Raw genomic sequence first — 15,551 nt, forward strand, 5'->3', positions numbered from 1 at the left:
AATTTGATTTTGATCTGATATGATTTGTACTGAATCCTCCGATTGTAGAGATAATTGTTTAGTTTATAAAATATGGGTCACATGTTAGGTCATTAACCGATACAAATATTTAATTAAATCCATATTTTGTGTTAATTCACTATAATTAATGTTTACACACTTTTTAATGAAAATATCGACAAATACCGAGCGGTAGTTATTATCAGTAGCCATGCATCTGGGGTTTACAGTTGTATTCCTCTTCGTTGGATCATGACTTAATTTTGGTAAACATAATCAGGCTAATGAATGGTGCTTTTCAAAAGGTTTTAGTTTATGTGAAGTTAAGTAAAAACAGTTGGGATGGGAAGACTATGACATATTTTTCATTGATGTAAAGTGTTACAAACAGTTTTTAGTTATCGTTAATTTTCGTTCTTCCTTCCTGTGAAACCCATTATGTACGTAGAGGTTTATCAACATCCCAAGCATTTATAAACATTGCTTAATTTCTAGACGGTAAGTTTTTTGTCTTATTGATATATTAATTTAAGGGGGTGGATTATAATTTGATGAGAAATATGTCTAATACATACTTTAATATCTAACCACAAGTACCTTTGAATTGAAAAAAATACGATACAAAATGTAAATTGTATAGCACAGTAGATAGGTTAAAATTACGACGGATAATAGTTTTCCTCAGTACGGAAACGCCATTATAATTATTCAATTAATGGATTAAAAAAAGTTACCGAAACAGATTATATAATTTCTTCCTAAAACTTGTATATTTATTTATTTATCAAATTAAAAGTTTATTTTAATACTGATTTGCTTTTTTTATACACAAGTACTTCGAATAGAACCAAGTATAAGCTTTAACTTCAATGTTGTCTGTGTAGGAAAGCGTTGAAATATTTTTTTTCTTCAATAACAACCAAAAATCTTTGCCTCGAGTTGTAGAAAGAACCTCTCCTAAGAGGTCTGGTTTTGTTTGGGGGGGGGGGGGGGGGTTCCTTCATTTATTCATTTTTTAATTTGTATATTTGTATGGCAATTTCTCTCCATTCTGTAAAATGTTTGAACGTTATTCTCTTTGCTTTATATTTTAGATCTTCATTATACTATTTTTTTGTCCGCTTTTCTATATTTTTATTCAGTTTATCTATTATTCTCTATTCCATAATCTTCCATGCACACACACTATCCTCCTATGAGACATTGACTGACTTTACAGCCCTCGCACGGTCGACTCAACTATCTTCTAAGGATCTCAGTTGAACATAAATATGCGAGTAGCCTGAAGTCATACAATCAAAGTTTATATTTGTTGGATTAATGCAAATGGAAGTAATTTAAGATATTGTGTTTTCTTCCTCTTGTAGCTCATGTTATTTTCAAAACGTTTTCAAAAGTTGAAGAATAGAATTTTTCAAATTCATGGAATATTTTGTTTTCATTTCGAAGACTATTTTTGAAGAGCTGATACTAGACTTGTACATGCCATCTTTAAATTAATCATTATGAACGATCGTTCGATATTGCAACTTATTTTTGCTTATCTATATTAAATAACTTAGACATTATGTAATTTGTATTTTGTTTGTCACAAGCTGTTTTCAATATGCTTAAGGCCAACCGATACAGATTATTATTCAATATTTGATTTTTATTTATAATTCATTGAATATACAAAAAAATCTGTACATAATGGCATACCTGTGTAAATAATATATGCGTATTCAGAAAACGAACGAACTGTGCCAGATGTCTGGAGAACGGGAATGAAATATAAATTGCTATTGATTTAATTCCAAATTTACAAATAAAAAAAAAAATTGAAAAGATTTTAAAAACGTTTAAAGCTTGATAGTAATTAATACATGGACCGAAGAACCCGCTGTACATGCAGCGATTTTTTAAAGTAGTTATGACAGATACCAGGATTATAATTTAGAACGCCAGACGCGCGTTTCGTCTACATAAGACTCATCAGTGACGCTCATATCAAAATATTTATAAAGCCAAACAAGTACAAAGTTAAAGAGCATTATTAAAGCTTATTTTATGGAAAAGGTTTTGCTTATGATGAAAAAAATCTAGACTGTACAGTGGCCTATATAGTTGTTGATATCGTCATCGCTAAATGGATTCTGGTGGATAATTGTCTAATTTGCAGTGACACTTCACAATTCTATCAATATTTGCAGAGGCACACAGTGTAAAAATTTGAATACACAGAACTACTGGGTCTGAATTTCTTATTCCATAAAAAAACAACAGAAAAGTATCGAGTTGTTCATTTTGAAGACATTTCATTAAAAGAAATCTATTTTATTTTTCAGCCATCACAAATATACGTGCCATGAATGCTACTGCCTTAAACAACACCCAAAGTTTCCGGAGATCTGTTCCGTTTACCTTGGAATCATTGTCAGAAAGGAGAGTCTATATAAATATTCCATCTATAATATATACATTTATATTACTGTTTATCGGCATACCAGGCAATGCCACCGTCTTCTACATCTATTTTACAAGATGGAAGAAAAGTTCTACTCGTGTATTTATCATTGCCCTTGCAATATTGGATTTGACAAACTGTACATTGACATTCCCATTTGAGTTGGCACATATGTTCAACCCTTTTAACTTCGATTTTCCCGTATTGTGTAAGTTATTTCGTTTCACTACTTACACTTGTAATAGTGGCGGGGCTTTATTGCTAATTGCTATCGCCGTAGATCGCCATATGAGGATTTGTAAACCGTATAAAAAGCCAATGAACCCAAAGATAGCCAAACTGATATCAATCGTAATTATTGTGACGTCTGTCGCCACGTGTTGGCCATCTCTGATAATATACGGCATAGAAGTTCGGCCCATTACACCAACGATCGAACTGAAATTCTGCTTGATTGAAACTGGATATCGTGACACTCAATACCCATTGGCATATCTTCTTGTTCAGTGCGCATGCACTATAGTTATATTTATAGTTTTAGTGGTAATTTATTCCATAATTGGCGCCCAAGTATGCCGTCGTTGGAAGTTTCGGACGACATCGTTAAAGTCCGTGGGCGATGGTGACGATGGAGTAATTGCTGATATTTCGTCTATTAATTGCAATGATAAAGATGACAGCGTTTGGAAAGACGACGAGGAAAAGGACAATAATTCCTCCCTTGTAAACGAAAATGAGCCGAAACTGAAACCGAATGTAGCTAGACTCCCATATTTATCCCAATCATCAACCATGCTAAAGAAGAAAAAAGTGTTTGACTCTCGGGCGATACGTATCGGGAAAACAACAATCATGTTATTTGTGGTTACCATTGCGTACATTCTTTGTTTCTCGCCATTCTTAGGGTTAGCCAGTCATCGATCGATTTATCCAGAACGATGGTTGAATCTATCTCAGGCCGGAGAAACACTTTATCAATTTTTCTTGCGATCCTACTTAGCAAACTGTGCTATCAATCCAATCATATACTCTTACTTTAACCGGATATTCCGACAGGAGTGTGTCAAGTTTTACCGGAAACTCTTCTGTACAAAACAAGACGTTTATCAACCTTAATTATATGATAGGTTATGTATAAAATATTCTGAGGTTGAAAGTTTATATACGCAATAGTACGGAAATTTCAACTTCTGACGTTAATATTTGCGTTTGAATGTCTGTTAACGACATTGAACTTCAGTAAAAATAACACGAACACGGGCATATGTGTTTTGATTATAAACATATTTGTTTACACTGGTGGTAAACAGAAATGCAAAATGAGATACCAAGGAGCTAGTTATAAAACAGAAGGAAGATAATTACAACCTATTGTTGCTTAGTTCGTTCATTTGGAGTGATTGTATAAATTGTAATAATATTTTAAACAAGTTTGAAAAAGACAAAACCTTAATCATGAAAACCGATGAAATAGCTGCCACGGATTCTCAGTGTTTTTCAGTATTAATTACTGGAAGATACTAGACGAGCATCGAGATGACTGCTTCAGGGAATACGTCCGGTTATCAAGAACACAATGCAATTCAAAATTACCATGAATAAACATAAAAAACATGATTAAAATACTTTGTATGAAAGCTCATGTTTAGATATTTGAATATTATAAAACCTACATTATGTCATATGCTGCAGACACCAATGATACATAGACGTTCATTTGTAAACCATCTATGGTAGAATTTACGACTGTAAGATTTCGAGCAAACAATGATGTTGTCTTGAAATGGTATTTTGATAGAATTACATATTACTCTTTATATGATCTTTTCCAAAATAAAGTATTTAAATAATGAATGAAAACTGGACAACTTAGTCTTAAGGAGTCTCATTTTCTGTATAGAAACACTTTTTTAAGGTTTGCACACGTTTTAATTTGGAAAGATTAAAACAAGCTTCTTTATATTACACTTGAATATAAGGCACAAAAAAGAATTGAAAAGTTTTTCGTCCCGACATCATATATCCCGAAAGCCTCTCTATAGACTATAGAGGGGATGGTAAAAGGAAAACATTTTCATTAAAGTTCATGAGTTTCCTATAATGCATACCGATGCACATATAAAATTCTTCCACTTTGAATGACTTGGTGAATATGTGAATCAGATTTGTAACAATCTGAATACAAAACATGAAATACGTCTAGAAATCTCTTAGCTACAGTATACACCCGGGATTGACATACAAGATAAACTTTTCATCACATATGTTTATGTTATAAACGAAAGGTGTTATATTAAGATTGATGTTGATATATGCATTCCAAAGTCAAATTATTTATTAATATGAAATATACATGTTCTGCCAAGTTAACATGTTATCCGTTTGATTTTATACTGTGAATTTTGATAATTATTATAGATAACTACATGGAGATATTTCTTAAACGACATATACAATCAGACATGCAAATAAACTATAAAGATCAACAACGGGAAAAATCTGATCCCCAATGCTCTTCAACTTTGTACTTGTTTGGTTTTATAAATGTTTTGATATGAGCGTCACTGATGAGTCTTATGTAGACGAAACGCGCGTCTGACGTACAAAACTATAATCCTGGTACCTTTGATAACTACGTACAAAAGAGATAGGAAAGATACCAAAGGGACATTCAAATTAAAAAGGTAGAAAATAAACTGCCAATGCCATTGCTAAAATGAAAAGGACAAACGGATAAACAATAGTACACAAAACACTACACAATAAACTTAAGACTGAGCAACACGAACCCCACCAAAGCTGAATGTGATCTCAGAGGGGACCTTTAAATAGAGTATTATTACTATCGAACAACAAGAAGATGGCATCAAAGACGTGATTCGCTTTAATAGAGGCGACTTTTATAGCAGGTTCGACTGAACTACCCATATTTTGAAAACCATCTACCTGAACACACCCTTATCCAATCTAGCCAAGAAAAAGCGATCGCTGTTTCGTTCATAATTGGAATGTTTTGCGCTTCCCAAGACTATAATGTTCTACTTTCCTTTTCGTATTGTTTGTTTTCCTTTCTATGGCGATAATTGGAAGTTTCGTTTATTAATTCTTCAATATTTCAATAATAGCTTTAAATTAATAAAAGTTTTGCCACAATCTGTCAAAATAGTGGTTTTGATCTTTCCTTAGGTTTTTACTATTTGTTCATTTGTTTATTATTGTTAAAACCTATGAGCTTCTTAGTTTATTTTCATAATACTTCTATTGAAATCGTGAGAAATTTCTCTGCAAAATCAATTTATTTTCAAAATGGTAAATCATAAGATTTTGCATGATTCACAGTTACTTTAAAAGTATACCTAACTCTTAAGATGATATATTTTCAACAGCAGCGTATCCTGATTAATGAGAGTTGGTTTAGTACTTTTGATTAACTATAATTATTTAATTAAAACAAACACACAACATATATTTTGAATGCAAGCCATGTTTTTCAATAGATAATTATGAAAAGAGTCAGATGGCTTGTACATGTTGCATTAGTATTCCACGACATCAGACATACTAACGAACTGTAGGCTTAGACCGGAAGTAGTGTTAGTGGTTTACATGTGTACGCCATTGGTTGTCGTTGAATGGTTGCATAACAGCCAGTGGCAAATATTTCATGTATATTGAGGCCGACTTCACCATCAGTATCAGGTAGTATAGAAAAGTGACAAAACGTTTAGGAATTTTGGTCCTCAACTCTCTTCAACTTCGTACTTTATTTGGACTTTTTAACTTTTTGTGGATTCGAGCGTCACTGATGAGTCTATTGTAAACGAAACGCACATATGGCGTAAATACAAAATATAATCCTGGTATCTTTGATGAGTTTATTTACAACCACTGGGTCAATTTCCACTGCTGGTGGAGTTTTAATTCCTCGAGGGTTTTACCAGCCCAGTAGTCAGCACTTTTGTGCTGACATGAATTATCATTGGTATGGTCGTATTTCATGTATTTATAAATTTACTGTTTACAAAACTTTTGATTTTTTGAAATACTAAGTCTTTTCTACCTCAGGAATAGATTACCTTAGCTGTATTTGGCAAAACTTTTAGGAATATTGCTTCATCTTCGTACTTTATTTGACCGTTTTAACTTATTTTGAGTCGAGTGTCACTGTTGATATGTATTTGGCAAAACTTTTAGAAAGTTTTGGTCCTCAATGCTCTTCAACTTTGTACTTTATTTGACCTTTTTAACTTATTTGGATTCGAGCTTCACTGATGAGTCTTTTGTAGACGTAACGCGCGTCTGGCGTAAATAAAAAAAAATCCTGGTATCTTTTATGGGTTTACTTACAACCACCGGGTCAATGCCACTGCTGGTGGATTTTTTATTTCCCGAGGGTATCATCAGCCCAGAAGTCAGCACTTCCGTCCTGACATGAGTTATCATTGATATGGTCATATTTCATGCATTTATTAATTAAATGTTTACAAAACTGTTTAATTTAAAAATACTAAGGCTTTTCTACCTCAGGAATATATTACCTCAGCTGAAACTTTTAAGAATTTTGGTCCCCAATGCTGTTAAACTTTATACTCTATTCTGCCTTTTAACTTTTTTGGATTCGAGCTTCACTGATGAGTCTTTTAAAGACGAAACGCGCGTCTGGGTAAAATATACAAAATTGAATCCTGGTATTTTTGATGAATTAGCTACAAATGTAAAAAAAAAAAATTATAGATGTCTATTTTGTTAAATAAACTCAGAGAAGTAACTGGCACAAAAAATAAACCCGCAAACAAAATAAACACTCCTATAGTCTGATCGAGGATTTGTATAGTAAAAATTAACATCTTACTATACAAATCATTGGTATAATGGTTAAGTTTCCTCCATCATTTCCATTTTTTGATTGCAATGAAATATAGGTTGCCGTGTGCCCCATTTCCCAAAGATCTTTTAATTTTATATTTTTCTTACTTTTTTTTTAACACGCTCCTGGCTTAAATACACAATTTAATCTTGGTATGTATGATGAGTTTATTTACAACCACTGGGTCGATGCCATTGCTGGCGGATTTTAATTCCCTGATGGTATTACCTACCAGAAGTCAGCACTTATGTGCTGACATGAATTATCATTGATATGGTCATAATAATGGTTATTCATGGATCTAGAATCTGTCGATACATGTAACTTGGCATTGCACAAGGTCATGTTTTTCTCTGACTGTTTATTACGTCTTTTCACTAATTTCATTAGATGATGGATGTGTACGGATATATAGTTTAGTCTTAGATGCATAATTTTTTTTTTAAGTTGTTAGTGGTTTTTAAACTAGGGGCCAGATAACTGCGTGTACTTTCAGATCTGTGCCTAGTGTCTTTTTGTTGTCGGGATGTACAAGTACCCGGCCACGTCCATTTGTATTTTTGTCCATCTGATGAGTTAAGCCTTTTTCAGCTGATTTTTATAGTTCGTTCTTATGTTGTACTGTTATACCAATGTCCCGGGTTAGGTGGAGGGTTGGGATTTCCCTAACATGTATAACTCCGACACATTATTTATGTATGTGCCTGTCCCAAGTCAGAAGCCTGTACTTCAGTGGTTGTCGTTAGTTTATGTGTTGAATATTTGTTTTTCGTTCATTTTTTATATAAATAAGGCGTTTGTTTTCTCGTTTGAATTGTTTTACATTGTCATTTTGGGGACTTTTATAGCTGACTTTGCGGTATGGGCTTTGCTCATTGCTGAAGGCCGTACAGTGACCTATAGTTGTTAATGTCTGTGTCATTTTGGTCTCTTGTGAACAGTTGTCTCATTGGCAGTTATACCACATTTTCTTTTTTCATATAATAATAAATCAACTGTTTACAAAAGATTAGAATTTTTGAAATACTAAGGCTTTTCTACTTCAGGAAAAGATTACCGTAACTGTACTTAAAACACTTTCAGGAATTTGCATGGTCCTTGATGCTCTTCAACTTCGTACTTTATTTGGTCTTTTTAACGTTTTTTGGTTTCGAGCGTCACTAATGAGTCATTTGTAGACGAAACGCGCGTCTCGCGTAAATACAAAATTTAATCCTGGTATCTATGATGAGCACATTTACTACAACAATAAAAATCTATTTTCAATCTATTTTCATTTATTTCGTAAGAGAAGTAGTACCATTATATACATACAGTGTTTTGCAATATTACATTTAACCTTTATATAAATTCTTCATTTTGCTGTCAATAAATAATTTAAGATATTTATGCATCAGACAGACATGTCCAGTGCCTGATGATTATTTTGAAAAGAAGGGGGGGGGGGGGTTGAAAAAGAAAACTTATGGAAGTAAACTAGATAAAAAGGTTAGCTGGCATGTCAGTTAACTGCTAGTAGTCTGTTGTTATTTATGTATTATTGTCATTTTGTTTATTTTCTTTGGTTACATTCTTCTGACATCAGACTTGAACTGAATTTTAATGTGCGTATTGTTATGAGTTTACTTTTCTACATTGGTTAGAGGTATAGGGGAGGGTTGAGATCTCACAAACATGTTTAACCCCGCCGCATTTTTGCGCCTGTCCCATGTCAGGAGCCTCTGGCCTTTGTTTGTCTTGTATTATTTTAATTTTAGTTTCTTGTGTACAATTTTGAAATTAGTATGCCGTTCATTATCACTGAACTAGTATATATTTGATTAGGGGCCAGCTGAAGGACGACTCCGGGTGCGGGAATTTCTCGCTGCATTGAAGACCTGTTGGTAACCTCCTGTTGTTTTGTTTTCTATGGTCGGTGTTGTCTCTTTGACACATATCCCGTTTCCATTCTCAATTTTAAATGTCGGTCTCAGAAAAGCCGTCATAAGAGATTTTCAAATACTTTTTTGTAGTAATATTTATTTATGCCATCTTCAAAAATTGATCGGCAACGTGGAATGGTTGACAACAACACAACTCCTTTAGATAAAAATTTGACAAAACATTTAACTTTTATCAACAGTTTTGTAGATACTGAGGCTTAAGAGTGTATAGCAACTGCCTGTCTCATTAATATTGTTAAACATCAACTTTGTTTATTGAACAACGCAAAAGTTTGCAAATTGATTAACGAATGTATTCAATATAAATGAGTGAATAGCAAGTGTTCATTGCAGCCACTTCATAAAAATTAATCAAATATTTGTCTGAGTAAAACATTTGTAAAGTTTGACTGATAAAAATAACGGTACACATGGTCATAAATGCATTCTATGAATTACAGGAAATACACTTTAAAAAGTACATGTATTATAGTACAAAAGTATATTTAGAGGAAACTGAATATTGTTCTACCCCCAAAAATTACATCCCAGTTCTATTGTTATCCATCTTAGTTTCTATTTCGGAAACAAGTTTTGATTGAATAGAAGTATTGATACGAATACAAATGGATTATGACGAAAGTGTGTGACGATCGGGGATTATGAAAACCCCTGCTTCTACATCCAAGAAAATCCAGTCAATTGTTATTCATAACAATAGAAATTGATTATGTTTTAAATAGCATGAAATAGTAATCAAAGGTACCAGGATTATAATTTAGTACGCCAGACGCGCGTTTCGTCTACATAAGACTCATCAGTGACGCTCATATCAACATATTTATAAAGCCAAACAAGTACAAAGTTGAAGAGCATTGAGGATCCAAAATTCCAAAATGTTGTGCCAAATACGGCTAAGGTAATCTATGCCTGGGATAAGAAAATCCTTAGTATTTCAAAAATTCAAAGTTTTGTAACGAGAAATTTATAAAAATTACCACATTATTGATATTCATGTCAGCACTGAAGTGTAAACTAGAAATTACTAATTGTGTTCACAACAAGTTGTTTCAAGATATTAAAAATGCACATTTTTAGGAAGTTCTGATAGTGTAAAAAATGAATTATAAAAAAGAAAGTGTGGTATGATTGCCAATGAGACAACTCTCCACACGACATTAAATGACACATATATTAACAACTACAGGTCACCGTACGGCCATCAACAATGAGCAAAGCCTATATAGCATTTTCAGCTATAAAAGGCCCCGAAATGTCAAACTTAAACCAATTCAAACGAGAAAAGTAACGGCCTAATATTTAATCTGCATTTTTTGTATGCTGAGCGTTTCCGGTCGTGGGATTACTAATTCAGACAAACCTTTCCATTAGTATGTTCGAAAAGCAATGTCTGTTTATTCTCGTGAAAAGGGGGGTATAATATAACCGTTACATGCAAAATACCTTTATAATCACATTCATCAAACGGGAACAGATAAGTACTTTGGGTTACTATTGACTTTATCTTTAGTCTCTTCTACTAAATTTAACGCTTGACTCAAAATGAATGTCGTCGTCATATACTCGTCTATATTGACAACTGCATAAAAGGAGCATGATGTATTCTTTTGTGTAATAGAAATGCACGAAAAAGTTCTTTTTCATTACATAATCAATGTTAACTAATATAGGGTCTAGTATAGGGTGTAAGTAGTTTTACACCTCGGGATACGGCGTTTACAACTATCACTCGGTGAATAACTATTACTGAAATTACTGAAATGCTAGTAATTGACGCTTTTACAAACGTTAACAGGGCAAAAAGTTTTAAAACAATTTGAATATAAAGCACTTGTATAGTGAGAGTCTGCTTGATATAATATTGAAAATGAAATAACCTTACGATGGTCAGTTGTTCAATCCAGTTCAAAAATAAAAATGGCCTTTCTGATATAACCAAGGGCCTTAAAAGAGTTTTTAACAGCAACAGATAAACACACATATTTAATCTTATGTGAAAAAAAACCCAACAAAAAGTGGCGTGCAAGATAAAAACCACTTTAAAATGTGTTTCGAGAAAAGGGTTGGTTTTGTACATCACTTTATACAAAAACAAAATTATGAGTTACACACATCTTCTTTTAGTATATTCCGAGACAATTAATTTTGAAATCTCAGGTTGGTTGTGTGTTTTATTAGCAGTTGTGCAAAGTAATGTTTTAAATGAAGGCAACAGTAGTATACCGCTGTTCGAGAGTCATAAATCGATTGAGAGAAAACAAGTCTGGGCTACGAACTAAAACCGATGGAAATACACCAACTACAAGAGGAAAACAACGAAACAACATAAACATTCAAGTGTAACAAAAACACTAAACGACGACAGTTGTGAAGATACTATGGTTAAGGAGTGTAAAACAACAGCCGGTCTAATTAGTTTTGATACACATCGGCTTTATTAATTAAACAACATACGCAAATTGAATAACGAATGCATTCAAAGCAAATGGTTTAATAAAAAGTGTAAATCAAAAACCGAGGGATATACACCAACTATAAGAGATAAACACTCAAGTGAAACAAAAACACTAAACGACGACAGTTGTGAAGATACTATGGTTGAGGAGTGTAAAGCAACAGTCTGTCTCATTAGTATCGATACACATCGGCTTTATTAATTGAACATACACATTTGCAAATGGATTAACGAATGCATTCAAAGCAAATGGTCGAATAAAGTGTAGATCACAACCACTTTATTAACATTATCAAATATTTGTCTGAGAAAAAAAAACATTTGTAAAGAATAAATAATAACAGCAAAATTTTCGTCTTCATTAAATAATAAAATGAATTACAAGAAATATCCCTTTATCAATACATGAAATAAAATGCAATAGTGCATTTTAAAGTGGAAACTGTGCTGTTCGAAAATACCGAACATTCAAATGCCTTGTATACATAGAATATTAGGTCAATGTAAGAAAAATATAAACTGTTTTGTATGATACTAACAAACTGGGGAAGAGCGAGGATCTACCGAACCCTTCCCTAGTTTTACGCCGTTTACAACAAAGCTTATATCTTAATAACATTGACCTAAGATTATTTTTATACTGCAACACAAACTTATATATTGATACTTTTTAAATCGTAACACATATGTCAAACTTATTTTCATCCCTTAATGAACCTCTGATTCTCGAGAAGGTGTTCCATGATGAAATTAACATTATACAAGAGAGGGACGAAAGATACCTAAGAGACAGTCAAACTCATAAATCTAAATAAACTGACCACGCCATGGCTAAAAAAGAAAAAGACAAACAGACAAACAATAGTACACATTACACAACATAGAAAACTAAAGAATAAACAACACGACCTTCCAAAAACTAGGGATGATCTCAGGTGCTCTGGAAGGGTAAACAGATCCTGCTCCACATGTGTCACCCGTCGTGTTGCTTATGTGATAACAAATCCGGTAAATAGTCTTATTCGGTAGGTCACATTCATGAAAGGGAAGGGGATTGTAGTTACGATGTAAGGAAAATATCCGATATCATTTGTGAAACGGTTATTTCTATAAAGGTCAACCAACTCGAAAAATTTACGAAGGGATGATTTCAACTTCAACATTTGGAACTCTTGGTTAAATAGCTTCATTGTGAGCAGCAGCATTCTATCAAGAAAATCAAGATAGGAAATGCAAACACGGGAATATCGTATTAATTGGGATATAGCTATGTTATTATATTTAGGAAATAAGCACAACTAGTTGTAGTATAAAACGTTTTACACAACTTGCACTGTATATCTTTTATGTGAACAGGTAAAGAGTTGACGATTCACAACCGTGTTCAACAAATAGGGTGATGATTGGTATAGATGAATTAATTAGCAGTAATATGAAATAAGATTCCAAAACAAAAATAAAAGATATTAAATAAATAAGATCCAAATATGCTGTTTGAACTTGAAACATTATTTAAGTCGTAGTTCGTTCTGTAAATGTTTATATTTTGTTTCCGTATAGTTTAATTGATGAACGATTTTAATTTTATTTTTTTATCAAAATGCCTGCTTCGATATTATTTACTCTCATGTTTGTTTTTTTATAATTATTAGTTTTGAATAATAAATTATTATTATCATTATTATTATGGGGTGATACATCGTCCTTGATTTTCATAAAAATAGTTACTACTGGTCGTTAATCGAATCCAAAGGTAATCCAGTGGTTATTTCCAAGATTCAAAGCGGGGCAACTCAAACTTTTATTTTATTTTCTAGCTGTAGTTTTGTGTAAAATTTGAATTGTTTGTTTGCAATAAAAAATCACACGAGGAATATCAAAAATTAAAAAGATATTTCCATTTGTAGAGAAAACACACTCCTAAAGCAAAATGTATCAACCGCATCGTTTCGTGAAAAACACATTCATTTTCTCCAAAATTCTTATATTATGGATTTTACGTTTAGTATGTAACTGTTATATACAATTACTATACTATTTAACAAAAGAAACAATACCCGACTGTGGAATCAAATTGATCAAAAAGTATTTTAGTATAAAACAAAATGAGATCCACTTGTTTTAAAATCTTTTCATTTGCTATGTATGTGAATGTGATTAAGAAAACCAAAACCGAAACTAAATTCCGCTTAAAAGATCCCATGATTTAAATTATTTTGCGGATGTTTGATAAAAATCGATACACAAAACTATATGATTTAAAAAAAAATTGATGGCAAACATTGTCTTTTACTACAGTTCTATCCGCATTTGAATCTCTTATTTAAGGATAACAAAATAGTTCTTATTTTAGGGTTTCAAATCAATTAGGATAGCAAAGTAATTCTAATTCAAGGGTAAAAAGCATTCAAGATAACAAAGTATTACTAATTCTAATTTAGGAGTCTCAAAGTATTTAGAATAACAAAGTGATTCCTTGTTTTTAGTAAAAATCAGGCTGTTGTTTTTGTGTTTTGAAAAGGTTTCACATTTAATAATGCCAGAGCATTTATTGCTTACTATGCGGTATAAGTTCATATACATTTGAAGATTACAAAATGAACTATATATATATAGTTGTTGAAATCCTCGTCCTAAGTATAAATTTGTTTTGTTGGCAATCATACCACGTCTTCTTTTATATATAGATCTGAATACCAAACTTAATAGTATTGCTCAAAAGTAGAGAATTCATGTATCCATAAGTTGTGCGTTTTATTTTTCTTCCTCCTTCACTAGAATAAAAATTCGCTAAAAAAGCTGTCTAAATTTTATAGAAATCTAACACTTAAACTTTGACAGTTTTTTTATTATCATTGGTTCGAGGGTTTTTTTCTTTTGATTTTGTTATTTTAACTTATAAAATAATGACTTCTTCCTGATTTGCGAGTTTATTCTTCCTTAAATTGTTTCATTTTGCGATGAAAATAATTTCTTCGGTATTGAATGAACAATTATGATTGAAGACGTAATTTTGTTTATCTTAAAAACTTAAGGATAAACTCGAATATCACGGCCCAGGCCATGTGTAAATTTTCCAACAATCTATAGCTTCCATGAAATATTTCTTAATTTTTCTTATTACTGTAAACCAGTGGCGTTGTTTTCTTCTACTTTAAACATTTGTAAAGAATAAATAATAACAGCAAAATTTTCGTCTTCATTAAATAATAAAATGAATTACAAGAAATATCCCTTTATCAATACATGAAATAAAATGCAATAGTGCATTTTAAAGTGGAAACTGTGCTGTTCGAAAATACCGAACATTCAAATGCCTTGTATACATAGAATATTAGGTCAATGTAAGAAAAATATAAACTGTTTTGTATGATACTAACAAACTGGGGAAGAGCGAGGATCTACCGAACCCTTCCCTAGTTTTACGCCGTTTACAACAAAGCTTATATCTTAATAACATTGACCTAAGATTATTTTTATACTGCAACACAAACTTATATATTGATACTTTTTAAATCGTAACACATATGTCAAACTTATTTTCATCCCTTAATGAACCTCTGATTCTCGAGAAGGTGTTCCATGATGAAATTAACATTATACAAGAGAGGGACGAAAGATACCTAAGAGACAGTCAAACTCATAAATCTAAATAAACTGACCACGCCATGGCTAAAAAAGAAAAAGACAAACAGACAAACAATAGTACACATTACACAACATAGAAAACTAAAGAATAAACAACACGACCTTCCAAAAACTAGGGATGATCTCAGGTGCTCTGGAAGGGTAAACAGATCCTGCTCCACATGTGTCACCCGTCGTGTTGCTTATGTGATA

At 32.3% G+C, this 15,551-nt stretch overlaps 1 protein-coding gene across 1 annotated transcript; it reads left to right on the forward strand.

Moving 5' to 3' along the window:
- The first annotated feature begins 208 nt into the window (after nt 1-208).
- On the forward strand, nt 209-4,266 carry LOC134701388 (alpha-2A adrenergic receptor-like). Its single transcript, XM_063562539.1, has 2 exons — nt 209-498; nt 2,328-4,266. Exon 2 carries the CDS (start codon nt 2,348-2,350, stop codon nt 3,560-3,562), a length of 1,215 nt encoding a protein of 404 aa, XP_063418609.1. The 5' UTR covers nt 209-498; nt 2,328-2,347; the 3' UTR covers nt 3,563-4,266.
- The last annotated feature ends 11,285 nt before the right edge of the window (nt 4,267-15,551 follow it).

The sequence above is a fragment of the Mytilus trossulus genome, unplaced genomic scaffold (genome assembly GCF_036588685.1).
Source record: "Mytilus trossulus isolate FHL-02 unplaced genomic scaffold, PNRI_Mtr1.1.1.hap1 h1tg000244l__unscaffolded, whole genome shotgun sequence".
NCBI lineage: Eukaryota > Metazoa > Mollusca > Bivalvia > Mytilida > Mytilidae > Mytilus > Mytilus trossulus.